The sequence below is a fragment of the Rissa tridactyla genome, chromosome 4, assembly GCF_028500815.1.
Source record: "Rissa tridactyla isolate bRisTri1 chromosome 4, bRisTri1.patW.cur.20221130, whole genome shotgun sequence".
NCBI classification, from domain to species: Eukaryota; Metazoa; Chordata; class Aves; order Charadriiformes; family Laridae; genus Rissa; species Rissa tridactyla.
In genome coordinates this window covers 74647668-74672561 of record NC_071469.1, presented here as the reverse complement: position 1 = coordinate 74672561, position 24894 = coordinate 74647668, and the positions used below count along the sequence as shown (strand labels likewise).

Sequence of the window (24894 nt, the reverse complement as noted above, 5' to 3'; positions counted from 1 at the left end):
GACATGCAGAAGCAAACTTTTAATTTTAGGCTCTGGCTTTTCTCAGCCTTTTTATTTCCCCAAAGCTTGTAGGGATATTCAAATGTCTCGAAAGGGAAAGCAGAACTGAGAGTGCTAACTCTCACATTTGCCCAGTTTGAAATCAAACACGACATGGTGACATGGATGAGTATTTGCCGTGAACATGTTTTCCAGTAACAACACCACCACCACCCCAACAACACAGAAAAATGAAACACACTTTGGAAGTTTCCTCAAAAGTTTCCTGAAGCCCAGAACTCCAGCTGGGTCTCTCTGATGCTGCGGAAGAAGAAACCACCACGCTCCTTCCATATAAATCAGTAAATTAGTAACTGAGAGTTCTGACTCTGCTCCCAGGTTGCACACTCACAGTAAGGCATCTGTGAACCTCAGTGCAGACAAGAAACAGAATTAGAAACCACTTATAAATTAATTCAGAAATGTTACATAATGTAAGAAAAACCTGAAATGGCATTTTAAGGACTGCAGCACCAAAGATTAAAGCCAAAGGACTATTTAAAATTTAACTTGTGGATTGTAACTTTTGACTGGACAAGCATGAGGGCACTATGAATCAAATGAATATAAAAAAATCTGTAATTCTTGGAGTAATTTTATAGAAGTCTGGAACATCTCATTATTACTAATAACTGTCCATGAAGAAAGCTGGAATTTGAAGTTCACTTTATCAACTACAATTGTTACCAAGAATAAAGCTGGTATTAGGCACTGATGCCTATGAATAGCAAAAGAATCTAAAGAAGTTTTCATCAGCTAAATATCCTGTGAGAAAAATTACTTTCCAAAACAATACATCTAATAAAAAAGTTAACCAACTGATAACACAGAAGAATACATTAACTCTAAGAAGATGAAAATGCATTGCAACAGCACTCAAAAGGGGAGGTCTTTCAGTGGAAAAAACAATTTGAAGGACCAAACGACTGATGCAAACACAAAATGTACATCTCTTCTGAATATGTATGACAAATCTTTGCAAGACAATTTAAGGAAACACTGTCAACCTGAACTTCAGCCTGACTAAAAATAGCAGATAAGTATTTTAACTCTAAAAATAGCTATTTTATCTTTTTAATAGGTAACTTTCCTGGTTAAATAAATGCACAGCATATTACTCAGGGATAAAAGAACAAACTGCAAAAGTCAAAATCAGTTGGGAGAATGGAAAAAACTCTCTTCCACTCTCTTTCACTTGTAGCAATCTAAGCTGTTGCTTGTAATAGGATGTAAAAATGATCAAATGGGATTCTATTTTAACATAAAAGGTATCTGCTTACAGACTGACGACTGAACAAGATTAGTTTAGTCAGTCAAACTTTTAGAGCATAAATTCATAGAAAAGATAACATTCTTAAATATGAAATCAGAATTATTGCACAAACAGCACAGACTACACTCATGTAACTGTTTTACTACAATATTAACACCTGTTGTAATTAATAGTAGCAACATCTTGTACTGAAAGCTTATCAAGCACTGAATCTGCAATGGCCTGACATACTTATTCCTATCTTTTTTCTGTTGTTTTTTAATGTAATTTAAAACTAGTAAACCTTTGCTGGTGGTTGTTCACAGCCTTACCATCTAAGTATAGAGCAGTTCTGCTCATTTCTGTATAGGCTCAGAACTCATTAGTCAAAGACAGCCACAAAATGAGCAATTTGGTAACTATCAAGGTTTAGAAAGCTCAAATCATTTACCTTTCTGGGTTTTTGATCTCTTCTGTCACAAAATTGAGCGTATCCCAACCAGAGTAAGAGAACAAGGCAGAATAGAGTGCGAGGGAAATGTCTCCAATATCAAAAGAGGATCCCTCAAAAGAGTTTTCAAAGTGTGATGAATGTCCTGTATGTGGAAGAGACAATAGTAAATACAGGATAATAAAATACAGCAAGTAATTTTTTTTCAATTTGGCACACAAATACAAAAAACCTCAGAAATCCCAATTCCTTAAAAACTGCTTATTAAGCCCTTTTTGCAAGTCTACTCTGTGCTTCAGCCACGAGAATGAGCATGGCATTTAAACTACTAAAAATCATGTCCCGTGGATGATATTTTTCTGTAATCAAACACCTAGTCTGTCCACAATGGCACAAAAAGTCCAGGAACATTAAGTTCAGACAAAGCTACAAACAACTGGCAATGACAGCACTCAGGCTAAGGGTTTTTTTTAATAAGATATACATTTATAAAATAATCCACTCCATCCTTCTGTATCCTTTTAAATTTTCTATCATTTAGCCTATGCAGAAAAGAAAGATTACAGTTGATTTTAGATAACTATGACAAAACAGAACAAACTGCTAAATGAATGTTTACATTTTAGCTATGAAAAATAGAAAACTGAGAACAATTAACAAAACATAAACTATTATTGTTACTTTGGATAAAATTTTCCCATGGTAAAAGAAAAAGCACATGGTTTTTAGCACCAGTATTTGTGAGAACTTGTGCCATCTTTTGACTTTAAGCAAGTCAAGACAAGCTCATCAATGGCAGTTTTATGTATTCAGACTATTTTACATACACACACACAAAAACACCAGATACAGAAAGGCAGGCAACTATGTCAAAACGTGCCCTGTGCATTTTGGAACATCCTGAAACGCTTGGACTTCATCAAAATCGGCCAGGGGAAATATTTGAGGCCTCTAAAATATCTTCACTTCTTTCTCTTTTTTATCCTAATCAGACATTGCTATTCTCTTGGCATAAGCAGAGTAACTGCCGAGTTCGAGAAGTGAGACAATGTCAACGCAGCCAGTAGAGAACAAGCTCATGATTTACAAAACAAGGGATGGGCAGATGTGCTAAGGAGTTAACACTCCAGCATGGTGCTCACATACGCATATTCTTGTTCCGTTCACAATAATTACCTTGCTCGGGGACTTTCAACAATAACCAGTTGGAGCAAAGGACACAAATTGCCAGGGAAAGACCTTTACGGCAGGTTTGAAAGCAGGGAAATTTTTTTTAAGCTAACACACCATTAATTCTCCCCAAAGGAAGGGCTAAGAACAAAACTAAGTTCAGAATACCTCTAACTTGAAGGCACAAGGCCCAACACACACAGATTCAAGAAAATAAATAAATCCGATACCCCAGAAACTTTCTAATTCTTAATAGCTATAATAGAACTCAGGACTTGAGCAAAAATAGAGCTGTTGTTTCACAAATCGACTTACATACTCTTACAAAACTATTTTTAAGTTCAGTCACTTTCAGACTTGCCCAAAATTCATTTTGTAAAAAAAATATTCAGTTGATCTCATTGTAAAGTAGTATGTTCCTTACAGAAATTTACAGCTTTCTCCACTCCCATTGCATTTTGCAAGCTCTGTATTTTGCTGGTTTCATTTCCTTTATTATTCCATACTGCAGGCTGTAAATTGCACAACGTTGCCGAGCAATCAGTTACCTTCTTCTACCCCGTTCAAAGTCAACTGAGATAGGATAGCTTCTCATGATATAACAACATGATAACATCTAACATTGGTATTATTGGTGCTTTCGAAGTGGTTATATTATGCTTGTACTGAGGCATTTGATAAGACATACAGAAGCATTTTACAGTCTTTAGACCATTTACTCAGTTTAGCTGATAAATACAAACCTTTGCTTTAATTTTATAAGCTTACCCTGGAATATTTTAACAAGTCCGGTTATGATGATGACAATAAGTGCAGCGACTTTAGCATAAGTAAATATATCCTGCACCCGTGTTCCCCATTTAACGTAGGCACAATTTATAAATGTTAGAAGACCTGGGCGGGTGGGGGAGACAAAAAGAAAAAACTATTTGAACAATATTCAGTTTAATTCATTTTTCAAAGATTTTAAGTTATAATCTAAATATGGACTTACCTTTTATACTAATACTTAGGTTAAATTAACAAAATACACTGGTACTGAAAACACACTGGTTTAAACAAAAGAGTAGGAAACAGATGTTCTAAAGATTCATAATACACAGTTTCAAAAGATGGAAGGAAAGACCTTCCCATTCTCTGATTATATGCCCATTTTCCTAATGTTACCCCGATCAGCTGCCCTCTGCAACTATCCTGAAGCTAAAGAAACAATGACATGAAATTATTAACTTCAATTTATCAATGTTGTTCTGATAAATTAAACATTATCTATAAGTTCCTTTAGGCAAACGTATTAAAATAGTTTGTGAAAAGTTTTTTCCACTTCTGTGTTAGTCTGAGAATGAGTTCAACATCCATGGAGTATTTGCTCTACTGAATATGGTCACAGGTGATTCAAAACTCTTTTCCAGTTGTATTAAACTGTATTACTAAGTGAGGTTAGAACAGATCTGACCAAATAACAAATGCTTTACAGCTAATGCAACATTAATCTGGATTTTTAAGAACTTGTTGTAAGTAATGAGTACTCTGAATATATTCCTCCCTCTATCCCAAAATAAATCAGTGTCAGACCTATTGCACAAGACTGTAATGGAACTTGAAGTGAGACTTTCAGATTTCACAAACATTTTAGTAACAGCAGCTGCCTAAACTTACTCATATGATCAACTTCCCCAACAAACACTGCTCGAGCAGTGTTGAAATACACCATTCCCATGGCCCTCAACATTTTGCTTTCGCATTTATTACTTTTTCCTCAAGTGGAGAGCCCGACAACTTCTGCCTGAACTCAAATGCTGACTATTGAATAGGGTTCAGTATCTTCAGTATTCTTTATTGAACAAAATACTAATTGTGTGCATATTTTTTCTTATCCAGGTTACCATTACATTATTGATTCCAACCGAGAAGTTTAAATATTTTCCCCAAGTCTTTTTTTTTTCCTCTAGCTAGTAAAAAAGTGATTATATTCTACTGTACTTTTTTCTCTACAAACAATTTTCTTGTACTATGTATTTTATATATGCATATAAATAAAAACTAAACTTGATTGTTTAAGGAGTAAGGTAGTAGCAAATCAAAATTAAATTAAAAAATGAGATAACTTATTTCCCTTCCCATAATCCAAGAATAATGTGATACTATTAAGATAATAATGTACTTAGCACAGTTACCAAATAGGAAAGTAATAATTGCAAAAAGATAACAAAAGAAAGGTAATGCTCTCAAAAGCATGGCACTAGTATACTAGACAGTTCGGCCAAGTGGAATAGCTGAACGAGATTCCACTGAGCTTGGCAAGATGAAGGGAAAAAAACAGTTGTATCAAATTTCAAAAGTCAGGACTGCTGCAGCTCCCAAAGAGCCCTCAGGAAAAAAAACAACTCTGCTTGGTCTCATCTCTGCTCTTCAGTATTAATGATTCATATTATCCATGGAGTATTTGCTCACAGGATTTATTTCGGCCATTATTTTTTTAAGCAACTTTCATTGGGAGCAATTATTATTAACTCATTTTAGTGAGTTAGGGCTTGGTCTCTACTTCAGATCAGATTCTACTGTCTCTGGTATCAAGAATCTGAACAAGCCACATCCCCTCTCTCTTTCTTTTACCAAAATTATTCTCTCCTGTTTTCTTCAACCTAATTATCATTTAGGTAATTAAATTTCCTAAGAACTGTCGAGTTCTGCACCACCCCCATTTCCAAAATGAGTGACAAAGTAATGCTGTATAACACTAAGACTGATCTCACACTAGATCTAGTATTGTTATTACTAGTTCAGACAAACCAACCCACCCATTCTCACAAACAATCCCTACCTAACCAATGTTCAGACTTCCACTCCCAGCAAATTCATTACCAAAGTATTAATCGTATCCAGAGATAAGGATTTGACACACAGGCCGGGCAGAAGTGTAGGCTTTAACAGGAAGAGCTAAATGAAATTGTAGAGCAGGGGTGAGAGCCTCAGCACTGACACATGGAGCAGGGCAGAACAAGCATTCAAACCATAAAGTGGACTGTTCAAGTAAGTTGTTCCACCTACATGAGAGTGATCTTGCTGTCAAATTATCTCCAGTAAAGAAAAAGGTGCTAAATCCCCTCTCTTAGCAGCAAGTGTAGAGGACATCGAACTGTTTTTTCTACATCTACTATATAATAACTTTAATTGAATCACTCTGTCTAAATTTCTTGCTTTTTGATAAACTACTTTTTATAAACTCCCCTCAGATGCGAGATACCTTAAATAGAAGTGCAGATTCCCCTGCGCTCCTGAATCTGTGCCCTTGGGACAGTGTCTGTTTAAGGAATGCGAACATGACATTACAGGTCCTTCATTTCTTTCCTGAAGTTGTCACAACAAAATGTGGACGCATATTTGGAAGGGAGGAGGGAGACAGAGGGAACATAACTGAATAAGCCGACAGATTTTTTGGAAGAAGTTTGTTATTATTCTTCCCACTACCTGGACACAGACCGGCATGTTAGTGCTTTCCCAACAGTAACAAATTAACTTACAGAAATGGAAGGGGAAGCTCTAATGTTCACAGCTAGTTATAGCAGTCAAATATTTGAAACACACACCACTGCGCGCTCTCTCTCTCTCTTTGCCCTCTCCTAGTCCTACATAGACAACTGTAGTAAGGAACATCAGAGCTATTTCAACAGGCTCCCTGTTGCCTCAAAAAGGAATCAGGTAGGAACAGCACATCTCCTCCCCGTAGCATATTGTTGGCAGTAAAAAAGTCCAAGTTCTGTATTAGCTTTATAATAAGAGCATCAGGTCAATAGGGATAGCAGACTCCACAGCGCACCGCAAAAATGATCAGTACATGATGATGGACGGCCATACAGACTTTCTGAAAGACATTTTTCATTGTTGACTGGACATGTAAAATACGTATATAAACACTTTTAATAAGAAATACCTAAAATTAAGACATACAGAGTACAATCATACATTTTCATTCTCTTGATACAGCAGAACAGTCCTGATTTGTAGCACATGGACAGTTTTTCCTCTATATTGACTAACAGAGCTGGCTATCCGATCACAAACATTTCAAGGTTTTATGTGCACAGAAAATTTCTGCTTATCAAAACAGCTTTACAACAGGTACTGTTGTACTGATGTTACAGTTAATCATGAGCATGAAGAATAACCTTGAATGAATGATCTTTTGAAACCCTACCAGAGCACTTACTTAAACACGTCTACATTGAGAAGCTATTGTAAAATAAATTACAGCAGAATTCTATTCAGCAGAATTCAGCTATTCTGCAACAACTCTTAGACCACTCCAAGAGTATCCTGAGGTTTGATCTAATATACTTCTCTGAGGGGAAAAAAATTCTTCCCCCCATTTTTGACATGTGAGGAAACTTGGAAGAGTTAAATACCTCGTTCTGCTTCTGAATGAGAAAATGGTTAATTCACTGACCGAATACCTGCAAGTTATTCATGTGCTGGAAATTGTTCTTTTCCCCACTGTAACTCAAACCATTGCAGATTCAGTATGCAACAATCCTGGGACTTGGTAGGATTTCTTTTAATAAAACTTAACCCTGGACAAAAAAATAACATCGTAAATTTCAAGTACTTACATTCACAAGCAGCTGCTATGAGACGGCAGGCCAAATATGGAGGATCACAGGAAGGGAAGAAAGGTTGAACTACGTAGTTAGCGAAGGTGATGGCAATAATCGCCTGACTAGTTGGCTCTACAATTAGGAGTGAGGTCCACAAACGAATAAAAGCAATGAAGCTCCCAAAAGACTCCAAGATATACGCGTAGCTGGCTCCTGACTTTGTAATAGTGGTTCCAAGTTCAGCATAGCACAGAGCTCCAAAGACTGAAAAAACCCCTCCAATTGCCCAAATTATTAGCGACAATCCATAAGATTTGCTGTAGATGAGAACTCCTTTGGGAGATACAAAGATACCTGAACCGATCATGTTGCCTACTATAAGGCTTATGCCATTTATCAAAGATATTTCTTTCTTCAGTTGCAATGTATTTTGGTTTCCATCCTGCATTTCAGAGCTGTCACTTGGATCTGTCCTGTCTGATTTATTGACGGGGCTGTATTCTGCCAGTGAACTATGCGACTTCGTACAATCTGTCCTTTCTCCCATTGTGGAAAGACTGTGAATTCTCCACGACTCCAAATCACAATCTAAAACAAAATACAGACAGCTGAAATCACTATAAATTTTTTATCCCAGGAATTTCTTGACAAATCTTCTTTCCACCTTTTTACCCTATGATTTACAAACATAAATTGAGAAATTCCCTTTTGTTGTGTCACACATTTTCTTACACAAAGGTAAATTCATGATAGTTAAACAGAAAAAACAACACACAGAGCAAGAGACAAATTCCAATATAACTTAAGCTGAGAAAGGAACTTCTACCTTTAGAAAAAAAAAAACAAACAACAAACACAAACAAAACCATAGGAAGGACAGAATTAAGGGATTCCAAAGTTGAAAAGGAAGAAAGAACAGATAGAAGCAAAGTGAGGTGATATAGAAAAGCAAGCACCATGCAACCAAGCTGAAGTTCTAAGCATGAACATAGATTTATTGCAGTACTATAAAAATTAATCAGATTATTGCATTGACACATGTAAGTTATGAGTGATCTAGTAACAGGGTTGCACATATTATTGATGTGTGGGCTCTTGCTAAAAGCAATATGAAGAGATACTTACTCCAGAATTCCCTTGATCCAACTCTTGACTTTTAACTGATATTACAGTTCAGTCCCTCCCGCCTCCCCAAAACTGTTCTCAGTTCCCACTTCCTCATTTCTTGGAGTTATCCAAGAGTGCAGGCTGTACATGAAAAAACCCACAGTAGTTTCAATCCAAATTCCTCCATTAACAACTGTATTTAACAGTACCTAAGAACACAGAAATTAAATAAACTTGTTCCTCTGCTTCAGCATTGACCATTTGGAAAAGAGCCACCTTCTTCTCAAGTCTCCAGGAAATTCTCCCATGCCTTGCAAAAGCAAATTACTGCTAATAACATTTATTAGCACAAGAATATACTGATAATTAGCAGTAATTCCGAATAAGGCTCATTTTATAGAAGTTCAAGAAAGAAATAATCTATTCAAGGAACAGTCTTGTATGGAAACCACTTAAATTGCAAATGTACCTTTGATTACTAGGTTATCAGCAGCATTAAAGAATAGGCCCTACTTAATTGCCAGAATGCACTCCATTCATATGCTCTGCCCCTCATTAAACCCCCAGTGTACACTTCAGCTATTTACCACAGAACAGAAAAATTAAAAAGCATGGGTCAATTAGAATAAAGCAGCTGATGTATGGGGGGGGGGGGGGGGAAGTTTCTGCACTTTTTTTGGGTAACGCTAATTTTACAAAATGTTTTGTTATTCCAACAATAAACTTGTCAACTAAGAGAACAAAAACCCTGAGTATGGGGATTTTGAAAGGTCAGTATGCAATCACCCAAACTACATATATATCTATGTGTCCAGCAACATAGGAACATACAAGGTTTTGCTCATGCAGTTAGAGGCACACCTTTCTGGTGGGGAAACTTAATAATCATACTCTTCCTTTGTTATAAAGCCAACATCTGTATACTACAGTACAGAAAATTTGACTTGACATCCCTGAACTAGAACAGTTTTAAAAATGTGAAAATAATATTCTTTTCAATCAATAAAAACGTAATTTCTAGCGAAATGGAGTACAAATCATTTACTGAAACATATTACATGATTCATCTACAACTCATGAATCTTGTAGCTTTTTCCACATTAAAACAGAGGCTGTGTTCTTTTAACTAATGCAAAAAGAGATCCTCAATCTGTTCAGTCAGATGCCTTCTGATTTATTTTCCCCTCAATATTTCAAAGAAACACTTTAAAGATGGTTAATTACTAAATACATATTTTATCACTTATACATGAGTCAACATCTTATCTAGTGTCATACATATACAACACAAGCCATCAAACTTCACATTTTTAATTAGACTAAAAATTTTCAACCTTCAAGAAACTAAACTATGCTGTTTCAGAACTTAAATGCTTTAATGTTATAATAAGGCATCTCCAGCAAAATTAAACTAATAAGGAGAGAGGGATCCACACGTTTTCTACAGATGAGCGTGCCCAAAACTGCAAAGAAAAACAAAATCAAATTCATCTCACCAGTTGCTACCAGTTCTCCTTGTCATCTGCTCTTCCATCTATCTTGTGCCAAATTCATTTGCAACCACATGCTGGCTGATTTTCTGCTACTAGTGTAGTGGAGCTAAGTCTTCAAAAACCCATGTGGCCTATGAGCTTGTAAGATTATTGGTTTGCTTTACAAGAGAAAGTGTAGTTATTACTGTGTTAATGAATATAAATTATTATAATAATTAACTGCAAATGTGATGCAATCATCAGAAAGCATAAATGTGTAAAACAGCAGGACAAATAATCAAAGCAGATGTCTTCATGACTAATTTGACCATAAGAAGTGGATTTAAAGAACACTTGTGACCCATAAAAATAACATTCAGCTTCAAATTGAGTCTTTTCATTTCTATTTTTACTCGGACAGGACACTAGTTGCAAATGTATTTCAGAAGGCAAACCACTCTGAACAAATGTCAGTGGAAAAAATAAGACTACTACAGCTATTGTTATGACATCCATGAGATCCAGCTGCCAGTTTGAAAACATGCCATGTTCATGCTTAGCACTTCCAGCTAAAGGATTAAGCTGAGTAATATGGTAATAATTGACTCATGGATGTAAACCATCATTTTAGTGATACTAACACAGCTTTATGATTTCTTACTCCACATATCCTAATCATCATTCCCATTTCTTCCTGGAACACCTTTCAAAGTACGACTTGTGCAGAAGCATAAACACTACTTTGAGTACTCAGGCATTTTGATGATTTGATTTGATCAAATCAAATCTGACGTGTTCACACAAAGGCAGTTTTGCACTAAATCACCGTGATTTACCTCATGGTCTGAAGTTCAGAAGTACATTTAATAATTACTTGTAACTACAGGCCCTGTCACTGCTCAAATGCTTCCACCTCAATTAGCAGCAAGTGACTGTAGTTCTATACAATTTTCTTACTGATGACCTTGACTGTTTCTTGCCCTACTCTACTCTACCCAAGCAAGAACAACCACAGTATCTCTCAACCTAGCTTGTTTTATCCCCCAATATCTTTCTTCCTCTCTGAGTCTGCTTTTGTTATTTGTAAATTCAGGTACCTGCTAACAACTAGGATTTGCATGAAGGCGTGTGCAACAGCTCACTCAAGATTTGGTGTTTTCATTCTCTTCTCTGACCTTGTTTGTTTTACATCCTCAAAGCCTTAAAGGCAGGAATTGCTTATTTGCCTGAGTCACGTGTCTTACTTCACCATCTCTATGACAGGAAAAAAAATATTGGCAGATTTTTTCCTACGAGCACTTCACTTAATCTTAACTGGAACTGAACTCAGCAGCTTTGACCAACTGGAAAAAAAAAACCTACAAAGGAAGAGGGCGAGCAAAGACTAGAGAAAACTGAATCTATGTCGAGGTTAGCAATACAAAGAAAAAAAACCACATATATTAAAATTCATGATTCTGTCACAAGACCATTACCTCGGTGGAAACAGAAGACAGGCTTGGAAGAGAAGAACCAGACAGGAATAGTATATATTTTCTAACATACAACAATCGCGTAACACTGTTAGAACGATCTCTAATGCTGCCAAAGCCTTGCCACAAGACCGCTATGGCTAATGCAGGCTTATGCCTCCACACAAGGTAACACGTGGATTTCCTCATCGCTCACCCTTGTGCAATACAAAGTCTTAAACTCTTTTTTTTTTTTTTTGCTGATTGTTGCAGCTGTGAGGAATCTTTTTGCTGACGTGCATTAAGATTTTTTTACTGAAATGACACTGCCATTGATATAGAAAGCTTTGATACAAAACCAGGACAGAGTGACCTGAAACAAGGATCACTTCATTGTCTCACTAAAAATATATATTCTGATAAAGCCTATCACACTTTGGCCATGTACCAAAGGAGCTAATGAAGGTTAACGTGCAGTTAGCAAAGTAGTAACACTGCATTACGGGGTGGCATTTCTTTAAGAGAAGGGAAGGAGGAACCATCCGCCAAGATCCCCTCTCTCCCACCGAGCAGGACAGCAGCTGACCTGTCAATTGTTCAACTTGAGGTGAACCTGCAAGTGGGTTAATGACCGATGTGAAATACCAAACTGCTAAAAGCTTACTGTGTTTTGCTATACTCTTATACAATACCAGCTCATTAGCAAAGATTTCTAGTGTTCTTGCCTTTGTCTTCTGGAGTCATCTTGACTGCATAAAACAGCTCTTGCTGTAACATAGCTTTACATATATACTTCACATACTATTCACATATACCAGCTGTAAAACTCCTACTTCTGAACACAATGACTCTTACCCTTCGGGTAAGAGTCAAGATTGCCCTACACAGGCAAACAGCACGAAAGTCTTCAGGGAGTTAAGCACCAACAGAGCAAAGGTTTTAAGTCCCTGAAATGCCTATTCCTTGCAATGTATATATCTAGGCACCTCACAGTCTGAACTTTTAAGTGGGAAAGGCTTAGAGTTTGTCCAGTATGCATTTTTCTTGTTTCTGGTGAGAGAAGAATCACTTCCCTGCCATACATACAGTTAGCAGACAGGAAGCCCTTGCAACAAAAGCAATTCCCAATGTAAAGATCTAATCTGTTGAACCAAATCTTTTTGTGCTCGCATATGTAAACACACCATCTTTAGCACTATAAAAAACAACATAAACCTTTAAGCAAACAGAATTGGTTGCAACATCCATTTTTTAAAAAGGGACAAGGTGTGCTTATCATGTAAAAAGGCATGAAAGAGAAGTCACTGTGTCAATTATTCCCTTGATAGTGTATCACAGCCGCACAAGAGATGTTCAGCAAATACACATATTATCCACGTTTGGACAAATCCTGAGTAAGGCTATGAACATTAAATGAGGGAAAGACCTATAATCAGCTCACAAACAGACATTCAGTTACAAGGTCTCAGAAACTTTTCAAAATTTTCTGAAGTACCAATCCTAGACAAATCCACCTCAGTAATATTAACCTTGATTTTAAAAGAAGTTACTTTAAAATTAGGGAACTGTGCTAGGTACAAGCGGACATACCACTGTAGCTTTCACACTTCTAATTTATTTTTATATTTCCGAGGTAAAAAATAGAAGCAAGCTCACAACAACAAACTTTGCAGCAGACAGTCTTGATTTAGACAGAAGGGAGGTTGGTTTAGACAGAAGGGAGTGAACGAAGCAGGTGCAATGAGAGGAACATCTCGTGAAATGTATACAGTAAGACCCAGATAAAGACAGAAGGGACAATAATACAATTTGTTAAAATAATTTCTCTTATTTTTTATGCTGGGGCACAGAAGTGGAAACCTCTCAAAAACGGGGGAAAGTAATGTCAGAAGGCACCCGCTTACCTACAAATCTGTACCCATGTCTACTCTTTAGCTGTAACTCAGTCACACCCAAACAGACTGCACTTAAAAAAACACATAAACAATCAAAATCACTACCAAATGCCAGTAAGCAAAGTCATGCTCACTTGAGGTTATTACTAAACCCACTTCTGTTCCCTCCGACAGCTAGTTAACAGAGCAGTTACAATTACGCGCATCCGCCGCCAAAAAACATGCTCCTATAACCCGACCTGAGTACCAACCCTCATACCTGCCGGCTGCCAAACTAAACAAAACACGTGGCTCCAAGAAAACCACCCTCAAAAGTCGGGATGGGCGCGACATGACGGGCTTGTCGCCGGCGGGAACAGCGTGAGGAGACGGGCGGCCCTCCGGGTCGCGCCGCAGGAAGAGAGGAGGATCTGGGGTCATTTCGCTCCCTCGGTGGCCGCTCCTCCCTCCCCAAGCGGTGGTTAGCCTGTTTTTCTTATAAAATAAGCGAGATTCAGGCATGTTTCACGCCTCCGGGACAGCCCCGGGAGGAAGGCGGCGTTCCCCTTAGCCCTGAGGCGCCAGGCAGCCGCTTCCTTCCTGGGGCTGTCAGGGTTGAGGTACCCGCAGGTGCCGCCGCTGAGGCACCCTTTAAAAAAATTAAAATACACGGCATTTGTCATGCTGCCACTCTGCACACCTGCAGCCCGCCCAGCCCCGGATGCTGAAGGGGAAAGACGCGGAGAAGCGCCGGAAACCTCCGCGCACGGCGCAAGCTGAGCCGCCGGGCAGCCCCTGCGCCTAGCTGGGTTACGCGTCTTCCCCGAGGGCTGGGAGGAAGACAGCACCTCAGCCGCCGTGCCAGGGTTCCGCGCCAGACCCTTCCCCACCGGTTAGTAGCAGCGCGACCGCCTGGGTTACCTCCGCTCCCGCCGGCCGCGCCGTTGCCCGTCCCGGGGATGCTCGCTCGTTGCCGCACGACACGTGATGGCGGCCGCTCTGCCCCGCCCCACGGCCCCGGCCCCGGGCCCGCCGCCGCAGCTGTCGTCGCTTACCCCTCCTCTCCCCAGCAGCAAACCGCCGCTGCCTCTTGCCTTGTCTGCCTCAGGGAGAGGCCGCGGGGCCCGGCCTCCCGCCCGCTTTACCTCAGCCGCACCCAGCCGGCTGAGGAGGGCGGCGAGCTCGGAATGGGCGACCTTCCCCCTACTCCCTCCCACCCCCCACCCCCCGCTTTCTCCTCAGGCGGGCCGGGAACCATCCTTCCCCTTTCCCTCAGGCTTAGCGTTGACGGTACGAAAACGGCGCGTTTTTCCTCAGCCTCAGGCTCGCCTGAGGAGCCGTGGGCCCGCGGCCTGGCCCTGCAGCCACCGCAGGTGGAGGTTGGCTCTGCCCTTGCCCTGAGGGGGGGTGAGGGCCTCGGGGACACGGAGCGCCCGTCAGATCCCCAGGAGGTGAAATGGCCCAAAGTTACACGCACGTGAGTTTGCTCTATAATAAGGGTCGAAGCCCTTAAACCTGGCGACGTTTTGGGGCGCAACTACGAGGTGGTCAGCGCCAGCCATGGTTGTTACGGAAATAAAAAGGGAGCCCCTAAAATATTAGCATGTTCCTGCCCTCAAAAGGGGCACAGCCATACCTCAGCTTTGGCTCCAATAAAGTAAATCTAATGGAGTCTCAAAATCGTGATTAAAAGCACCCAGTGGTATCTGAAAATAACAGTGAGTTAGCAATTTGCTGTTCAGCAGATTTATCTGGGGTAGTGTAAGGAAGGCATTCTTGTTTGCCTTCCTCTGTCAGGTTAATAGTTTTAGCATGTCTAATCCAGTGAACTACAGCCCCCTCTTAATGTTCTTTACCACCCTTTTTGGTGTTCCCTATTAGGTAAAGAGAAGGTCGGTGTCTGGAAAGACAACAGGGTTCAGGAGATGTGATAGTCTTTGTCTTGCTCAAAACAATCTAATTATCCCTCCGCCAGTACATGGTTATTATCTACAGTCTCAAACAGATGAGTCAGAGGTGGACTTTTTTTCAATAGGATATACCAGGGTAAAAACCTTACAGGCAAGTAAAAATTATAAGGCTGTAAAAGAACAGGGGAAGGCAAACTATGCACTATAATACCCATAAACATGACAGTAAATGTGATGGTGGAGTCCAGTTCTGTTACCACGAGCCTTAGATTTCTGATTTCCATACTATTTCCTCTCTCAAAGCTTGCTTGTCTTATCGAGGAGGGGTTTTTTTGGCTTTTATTGTTACAGAGACAATCAGCATACAAAGCAACTGCTGCCCTCCTCTATATCTCCAGATACTCTTTACATTGTGTTTGGACAACAATGAGTGAAGAAAGTCTTTTCTGTTACAAGTTGGCTTTTTAAGTGCACATATGGGAGAGAACTACATTAGATTTATTTTCCAAACTATATGGCACAATAGCAAAACAAACTGTAATTTGCAGGTCATAATCTGAAGGAGCCTGATTATCTCAGCTCTTTTAATTATCTTTGTTTCAACTCGTTGTTTGGCTTTTTTCGGGTTTAGGTCTTGTGCAAGTACATGTATACTAAATCTGTCACCTACTAAAACTACTGTCAATGTTGCAAAGCCACAAACAAAAACAATCATCTGCTTTCTCCTGGGAGCTTAACAGCCCCCATACATGACTTAAACAGAACTGATAGAAGATAAAAACCATAGAAGACATCCCCAGAATGTAACTCAAATTTCTACAATATGAAACTAATTGATTGCCATTATAAAAATAGTATGAACCAAAAAGCAGTTATTAGATGGTAATACTGTTTAGTCATTGTTACAAATATTGATAGTACTCTGTTTTCTGCAATACTAACACAGCATCTTTCAGGTAGAGGGATACTTGCAACAGTTATCTTGCACATGATTAATGGATTGAGTGTGAACGTAAAAGATGTAGCTGATTTCAGCTGTTGCTAGACTGCCTTTTAAGCTCTCACAAATTGAATCTACTGGAGACAGTATTCATTCCTCCATAAGACGGACTCATAAAATGTGAGCTGATTATAAAATTGCCTTTAGGAACAAGAAATAAGTGAGAGCTGAAAAAACATAGGAAACAAATTATTAGGCATATGCTGGAAGTACAGAGAATGACATTTTATTTTAGAACCTTTAAAAAGATTTTTTTGAAAAAATGCTGATTTGAGATTTCAAAATAGAAGTTCACCCTTTGGATTCTGAAAACTTACAATACTGTAGAGGCTGGTATGAGATCCAAGTTAGGACATCATCATAAGGCTGGACAATGCTTCTAAAGTGTTTGCAAGTGACCAGAAGCAAACTTCAGAATAATCATCCAGATAAGTATTTTTGTCCATTTTGGCAAGGTTCATAACTTTATAAATCACTTCTTAAATTTTACTGTGGAAGCCAAATGTAAGTCTGGACTCCTTACTTGAATTCTTCTCTTCTTGCTACAGGTTACCTCTACAAACTGTATGCCTCATCCCTGATCATCCATAAATGGCGACTTGTAAGTTATGTTTATACAGGAATGTGTATTCTCTAACCGCTAGCAGAGAAAACCTAAAAAAAGACTCTGTTTCCACTAGGATTTTATCTGATACTAATTTAATCAAGTTAAGATCAAATCTCTTTTAGATAGTGAGAACAAAGTCAAACTGAGTTTTGATAAATCTGTGAGTTTTGCCCTGTCTGACTTCCTTTCTCTGACTAATCACTTAAATACATCTTAGAAAATTTAATTCAACTAAAAAAGCTCGTAGAATAAACAGATTAAATACCCCTAAGCAAACCAAAATTGAACGTGCATCAGACTAAAGAAAACCAAATCCACAGGATATTCATTAAATAGTTCTAGAACATGACAGAGCCAAGGTAAAAACTGCTGTTAAATCTAAGTGAATCTGAAGCCCAGTCATCAGCTTTGTGCTTGTTAGCAAGTTAATTCTGGTGTGCAGGGTGAGTTTAAGCATATCTTTACTGCATAAGTCCCCCAAGAATGTGTTGCTCATGCACTTAATTCATGGAAGAATGAGCATGTACTGAGCTCCTTAAAGGTCAGCATTGAAGGTGTGTTGTGTATATGTAAGTACTCATTGCAACATGGAACTTGTGCTATTAATTAGCGTGAAGATGTTGCTTATAGCCATGTGTTTGAGAGTTTATGTTGGTTCCTTTTGTTGCCACACACAGCGAGGCAGGATCACTTTCGTGCTTCTTTTGAAATGTACGCTCTGTGGATACAGGAGTTATTCACAAGCATAATAAAATGATGTGGCACAGTAAATCTGTGGCTTTAGCCAGATCCCAGCAAACGAAAATTTGTATAAGTACTTAAAGGCAGAGATTCTTTTTAGTAGTTTTCCACCTTCATCATCTCAGACAACACAGTGTCAGCCATGTACTCTGTAGTCTTTCCTGAGGACGACAGAAACAGTTCAAAAATTAAATAGTGCTTCTGTTTCTTTTCTTTGATTAAAGCTGAGTGAACTTCTTTACAAAAACAAATTAGCTGATCCTTTGCCCTGTCTTTTTTCCTTCCTCTTCCCATCACACAAACTTCTGCTTTAGGTGTTCTAAGCAGAATAAGTATTACTTACAAATGAGAGTGACTACAAGAACCGAAATGTTAGGCAATTAAAAAAAAAAAATCTAAATTTAGGCTTCTAAATTTATCTTCCTCTGCTCCTAGCTGCATGTCTCCTCCTACTCCACTGGCTTTCAGCATTTGACTGGCTCTGGCACTTGCCTGACCCCCTCTGAGAGGCAATTTTGCTCACTAAGCTCGCAGAAAACAATACTTCTGTGGAGGTTAGGTTTTTACGATCGTAATCACAAAAGTACAAATGTGGTGTAAGCTAGGAGCAGAGAGAAAAGGAAAAGGATGAGGTAGTGGAAAATGTCCCCTCAATGATCAGAAACTGAAGGATGGCCAGTGCACTCTTATTTAAATACTGTGAAGATTAGCATTAGGCCTTCTTTTACGGAAAACTTGGCTTCTGTATACTGCAGTTTTTAAAAACAGACTGTAAAATAAGCTTCAGCATCCCATCTTTTAATTTTATTTTTCCTGTCTGGTTCTGTTGCCTTTCAGGTGCCTTTTCCTTTCTTTTCACTGCCTCATCCACTCACGTCAAAGTTTATTATTTGCTTATAAAAATCTTCGTTGCACAGGATTACAGACTCTTTTTGTTCAATGCTATCCATGTTGCAAAGAGGAAGTGGGAATAGATATCTTCTAAAGCACGGACAAGTTTTCAAATGTTATCAATAAAACTTTGCTAGGAGAGCAAAGAAACAACAGCAAAAAAATACAAATCTTCACATAAATTTCAAAGGACTCCAGTATTTTTTCAGCATTATTTTGATTAATGCCCCAAATTTTCTATTTTCATTTTACTTTTTTCTTTTGCTACTGTAGTCTTCTCTATTACGACTGGAATGTGCAATACACCTTGTTATTACCAGTCAATTTTGAAGGTTTATTTGGAAAAAATAATCCTTCGTAGTTATTTTTAAAGAAATGGTTTGATTTAATTTTTCAGATAACTAAATCATTCAACTTTGATAATCCTTTGTAGTTATTTTTAAAGAAATGGTTTGACTTAATTTTTCAGATAACTAAATCATTCAACTCTGAGACCCTACCTTTGATGACACAAATTGTCTTATCTATGTTGAATTACCTTCATAAGGACCTGGCTATTTATTAATGATAGTGGGTGAATCACTGGCTTCATTTTCTTGGAAAACAGCACAGGAGTTAGAATCATTGTTTCACCAAGGCTTTAAAAGCTGCAGGCATTTTTAAGGATAATGCTCTTTCTCCGTGTCTGTTTTGAAGGCTAATAGAAGTGAATATGTATAAAAACAAGCTAAGGAAGATTTCTAGCTTTAAGAAATAGCTTCTTAAGAATAAATATTTTTTCTTGTTTCAGGTCCCAAATTAGTATGTGGGTAGGCATAGACGCTACCCTTAGTGGTAGCGTTTGTAACCCACTTTCACAGTATTTAAATAAATTTCTTTTAGATGAGACAGTTCAAAGACATCTTTTGGGTTTTTTTTATATTATGCAACTCAGCCTTCTAATATAACTGCTCAGACTTTCTTCAAAACAGCAAAATTCCTTTGTGCTACAGATTCCACTATATTATTGTCAGTCCATTTTTGCTATACTTTCTTCACTCGTGGTACCTGTCTCTGTGATTAAAAGCAGGAGCATGGAAGCTTAGAAGATCCTAATAATACTCAGTGGTAGTTACATTGATACCCTATTTGCAAGCAGCTAGTCACTAGAGGCTGAAGCCAATGTCATCATTTTGTTTGTATTATCATGCTGAGTCCAAACTTTGCAATTTAAATTCAACCAGATGTTCCTTCGCAGAGCCACTTTGAATTCAGCGTGCTACAGTACAACTCCATTGGTGCTGACCCCACTGGTGCAGCTTTGCTTTTAGTGCACTCCTGTCACTTTTCTCCTAATTACTGAACTACCCTGAAATATTTGTACAATACAAATAAATTTGTACCTTTTATAAAAGAGTTCCCTCTCATTTTATTTTGAGAACTTATAATAGCACAGTACTTCACAGTGGTGGGAACAATTGTTGGGTGAACCAGATGATAAGGACAGCCTTTATTCCCAAAACTTTCAGACTTCTGCAGGATTCTGTAGTTGTATTTGCTCCAAATTTAGACTGTCTTTAAAATAAAAGTTTTCCAAAAACATAAACCCAAAGACCTTTCTGTATAGATTCCCACACAATGTATGCAAATTAAATATGCCTATGGATGTTGACCTGAATCAATACATTTTGCCTATGAAGTGAACAGATGAATGTGTACTCCTTGAAACATGTGGAAATAGTGACAATTAAACAAGTTATAATTTTTAAGTTTATATAGCGTAGTTATTTCTTGTAAAATAAAGAAAACCATGTTGTTTCACAAATACAAGATCAGAACTGCATTAAAGGTTTTGCTGAGTACTTGCCTAAGACTGCATGTTCCATGAGTAAGGTTTTCAGAATATCTAAATGTTTAAAGCACACCTTAAAAACTGAGATGTAAAATATTTTAACGTTAAGAGAGTCTTGAAGATTAGGGAAATTGCATTTTATTGAAACACAGGAGGATTTATTGCCAGTCCATTTGCCTTTGCAATAAATAGGATAGCCCTATTAATAGATTTAGTCTTTTCACTGCTAGCGCAGTTGTTCCAATTTCTAATCCATTCTTTGTTAATATTAGAAGGTATTCAGCCCTAAAATTAAAATTATGGTTGGCTTTTCTAACTTTTCAGAAATGATTTCTCAGCAGTCTGTCTGTGTGCGTTTTGCACTTTGCTCCTTTGTTCCACACTTGGCTCTTGATTACTTGGTGTATAGTGTCCCACAGAGCAAATCGTGGTGGACTAATTAAGAACTACCAAGAGCTTCCCAAGTTATCCCCACAACTATGAAAAGCTTTTTCAGCCTCCCAGTCACATACTGTGAAGTGCCATAAAGCAAACTTTTGAAAACACTCAAAGCTGTGCTGCATGTACTTATAGGTATATTTTAGTTCCAGTGGTCGTCACTTGTGTTAAAGTTTACTGCTGTTTTTTTTTTCAGTACTATTTTTATTAGCTTAAATCCCACAAGCTAAGAGCATTTTGAATACTAGTAACATTGATTAAATGAGACATGATCATTTATGCAACACTGGTGATATAATTGTCTTTACTTTCACATGAATCTAGAAGAGTAAGTGGAAGTGAGAGCAAGTGCTTGGGCTTCTGTGTCAGAGCTCAGGCAGTATGATAAAGGAAACTAAACCTCATGGTTATGGGTGTCATATTACTGCTTGTGGAGGTCACGGAGATATTTTTATCACTGTGTCACTAGTATGGGAAAAGTTGGAAGACCTCAGCTTCTTTTGAAACTGTAGGGGATGGCCAGGTTAATTGCTAAAATGGGTCGTCAGTGTCATCTCATGCAACAGACTTTATGGTTGGAGTCCTGTAAGTGTCCTCATCTCACACTTAAATATGTTGATCTCACGTAGGTTGCTCACTGTCATGCTACAACAACAACTCTGTATTTGTCCAAGGACAAATTTTATTACTGAAGTGTTGTATCACTGGAGAAATTGTTCTTTTGGATTATTCTATGCTGGAATAACATACGTTATAGGTGCTCATAATGTTTTGTCATTAAAACAAAAAACAAAGATTTACATTAGGTGGTTGTACTGAAACAATCGGAAGACAGCTGCATTGCATGCTCTTGGAGTTAAATCCAGTGTATACTGTACAGTAAAGTTAGAGCTGTGAAATCCTGATAATTATATTTTATTTTGCTCTTTACAAAGGCTTCCTTTGTCCAAGAAAAAACGTCTGTGATTAAATAGTCAGCTGTAAAAACAGACAAGAAAAATCCTGTCTACGTGCCCAAGCATACCTTAAAGTAACAAATCCATAGTGAACCTTTACCTCTGCAGTTGTCACTATGCACTGTAATTGTTAGAGTTAATTGGCACTGTTATTAGCAGGAGAGGCCTGGCCACAGTGCGTGCACCTTCTCTTGCTACTGAAGATGAACATAAGGAACATTAAACAAGAAATGACAGCTTTCACTGCTGGGGGCTAGTTTGGGCAAAGAAATGGTGAGTTGCCGTCAGATTTAAAAAAAAAAATAGTCTCAGACCAGCTGAGAATAAATTAAATTGCTATATTGATATACTAGTAATAAAATAGCAGAAAACATTCCTACTAAACGCATTAAAATAAAATAAAATGCAACAGCTGAAGAGTTCAAACCCTATTGTTTCTCTCGTATAGAAAATGAAATCAAAGATTATCCAATTTTGGTTTTGAAAGATATGATAATATAAAACAGCACCCAAATCTCTCCTCTCTTGAATATTTCATTAATTCTATACCTAAGTGAGAGATTTCTGTAAAACAAATACATCTGCAGCTTTGAATACCAGCAGTGTCATGGTTTAACCCTAGCCAGCAACTAGGGCCGTGCTGCCATTTGCTCACCTCTCCCCTGCACTGTGATAGGGAGAAGAGGGAGAAAAAGAAAAAAAACCCAAACCTTGTGTGTTGTGGTAATGATAGTTTATTAAAACAGTAATAGAAGAGAAAATAATAATAGTAAAAGAATATACAAAATGAGTGATGCAATGTGATTGCGGATTCCTGCCCCCTGGCCAACCCCCATTTATATACTGACCATGACCTCTATGGTATGGAATACTCCTTTTGCCAGTTTGTCCTGCCTATGCTCCCTCTTGGATTCTATGGGAAGCTGAAAAAGTCCTTGACTTAATATAAGCATTACTTAGTAACAACTAAAACAATATGTATTATCTACATTATTCTCATACTGAATCTAAAACACAGCAGCTACTATGAAGAAAATTAACTCTATCCCAGCTGGAACCAGGACAAGCACACAAGTGATTTTAGCAGAGAGAACAGGTTTTAGCCAGAGATGCCAGACTGCATTTGAACCGGCTCTGCAGGAGTCAGAGCAGAAGGGAGGAGAGAGTAGTACTGCCTTTTCCCTGAGTTGAAATATTTCTTCGGCTGTAAATCTTTGTCTTATGCAGGGTTTAGTAAAACTTGTCTGGAACATGCAGTCTATCAGATTTCTGTGTGAGGTCATACCAGTTCAGCACAAATAACATTTTTTTTTTTCCCCCTATGGTTTTGTTTGCATTTTAACATTGTATGTCATACATTTTTCTTTATGTTCCTGTGGTTTCATGCAAAAAGAGGGAGGAAAATATATTAACGCAAAGAAAATCCCATCGTAAAAACGAAAGGGAGAAGAGAAGGTTCAGGGTAATAAAGAATCTTAAATAGTTTTAATTAATTTTTCTAAATTAAAAAGATTACATATTTTAGTGCTGCTCTTGGCAAACGTTTGAGGGATTGACGGAAATCTTGCTTGATAAAGATTGCCTTTTAATAAAGATGGAAAAGATGCTCATAGTATTTGAGAGAAGATGACCAAACACGATCTGCAGAGAAGCAAAAATGTAGGAGTGCCTTCTTTTCTTTTTAGAATTCACAGAAACACTGTGGAGAGTGGAAATAATCTCCAGGGCTCTTTAATTCAGGTTTTCTCTATTCCATCTTCCTGACAGCTGGCTTGCCAACAGGAACATGAGTTCACAGGTACATTTTAGTGAAATAAATAGCGATTGAGTTACAGGGCAGTTATAAATATTCATGTTAGCTCTCAGCAAGTAACTCTCAGCAAAGAGATATTCATTTCTCCCTTAAGTCACTGTAAACATTTGTATTTTGCATAAATAAACTGAACAGGCTGAGGGAAAAGACTTTAGCAAATCACTGTTGTCTATATTAAGTTCACCAACTAAAGAGCTCTTGTTCAGGTTAAAAAAAGTTCTGTGACTATTGCTAATTGCTCTGGGTGTGGGAAAGGAGACTGTCTTCATAAAAGGCTTTAAATCTTTTTGAGCAGCTGCTTGAAAGCCACTCCAGAATCACAAAGCCATAAGAACAGACAACTGGTTGGTACCAAGTACTCTGTTTCATCACTGGATGTTCACTACCTCTGCTCCAGACTCTTATATATTTTCCCTTCGCCTCCTGTTTGCTACACCAAACAAACACAATTTTATCAACTTGTCCGTAACGTCAGGTTTCCTTATCAAGCCTTCCTCTCTCTTCTGGGCTCTTCTCAGTCCGTGCTTAGAGCTGAATGCTGTTTTCCAGCTAAAACATTGCCAACATGGAATGGAAAACAATGGTTACTCGGGCACCCTGCACACATGCAAGTGAACGTGGCAGGCACTCATCTCACAGTGTTTTCCATCTAGTTTCCTGTTCTTTTGGGCCAGGACGCTATCACAGCACACGTAAGTGGCATAAAGACAGTTCTGTTGGGAACATATTTTGCAGCTATTCCAAGGTCAAAAGTCTCATACATTTGGTGGGGTTTTTTTAATTAATTTTCCAGATGTATTCCTTAGTCACTTCTTTCAGCTTTTTTTTCCCCAGGTAACATTCTAATGAGCTGAAAAAAAGCTTTGAGCCCTTTTTCATCAACAAAGGAAAACAAATATAACGTTGGTAGTCATTCTGTTACCTAATACAAATGCTTCTTGAAATCTAAAGAAAGGAGTAACTGTACAGAACTTGCTGGAGTACAGCCAGGTTACTTCTGAAAGGGTGAAATTCAGCTGTACTTTCTGCGCGTGTGGATATTGCTGTTGCTATGGGGAAAGTTCAAGACCAACAGTTGGAAGTAGGTGTTGAAATACTTTGGAATGTTACCACATTTCAAGGGGTGAAGAAGTTTTAATTCTAAATCACTAACTGCCATTTCATTCAGCCTGGTTGAGGGAGTCCACAGTTTCTTCAACTGCTGCATCTCTTACTTCTGTGGAAGAGGAAAGGTCAACCTTAAAGCCCAGCAAGGATGGCAGTTTGAGGCTATAGACCTCTGTAACTCTTGCTTGG

The 24894-nt window shown here is 38.3% G+C and overlaps 1 protein-coding gene and 1 long non-coding RNA gene across 5 annotated transcripts in view; one reads left to right on the top strand and one right to left on the bottom strand.

The window, feature by feature from the left end:
• The window catches only part of SLC7A6 (solute carrier family 7 member 6), a 31216-nt gene extending 16729 nt beyond the window's left edge, over positions 1–14487 (bottom strand). Inside the window, exons 1-5 of one of the 4 annotated variants that reach the window (XM_054200978.1) lie at positions 14333–14352; positions 13692–13906; positions 7523–8095; positions 3681–3806; positions 1743–1887 (exon numbers count right to left, since the gene is read on the bottom strand). In XM_054200978.1, the coding sequence (XP_054056953.1) occupies positions 1743–1887; positions 3681–3806; positions 7523–8054 (803 nt within the window). In that variant the 5' untranslated portion in view covers positions 8055–8095; positions 13692–13906; positions 14333–14352. Of the gene's footprint in view, positions 1–1742; positions 1888–3680; positions 3807–7522; positions 8096–8632; positions 11156–13691; positions 13907–14332 lie in introns of those variants that run through there. The other 3 variants (XM_054200979.1, XM_054200977.1, XM_054200976.1) reach the window with 3 other exon arrangements.
• The window catches only part of LOC128909380 (uncharacterized), a 45605-nt gene continuing 34886 nt past the window's right edge, over positions 14176–24894 (top strand). The window contains exons 1-2 of the long non-coding RNA XR_008466354.1: positions 14176–14303; positions 16870–16922. This is a non-coding gene — a long non-coding RNA (uncharacterized LOC128909380). The remainder of the gene's footprint in view (positions 14304–16869; positions 16923–24894) is intronic.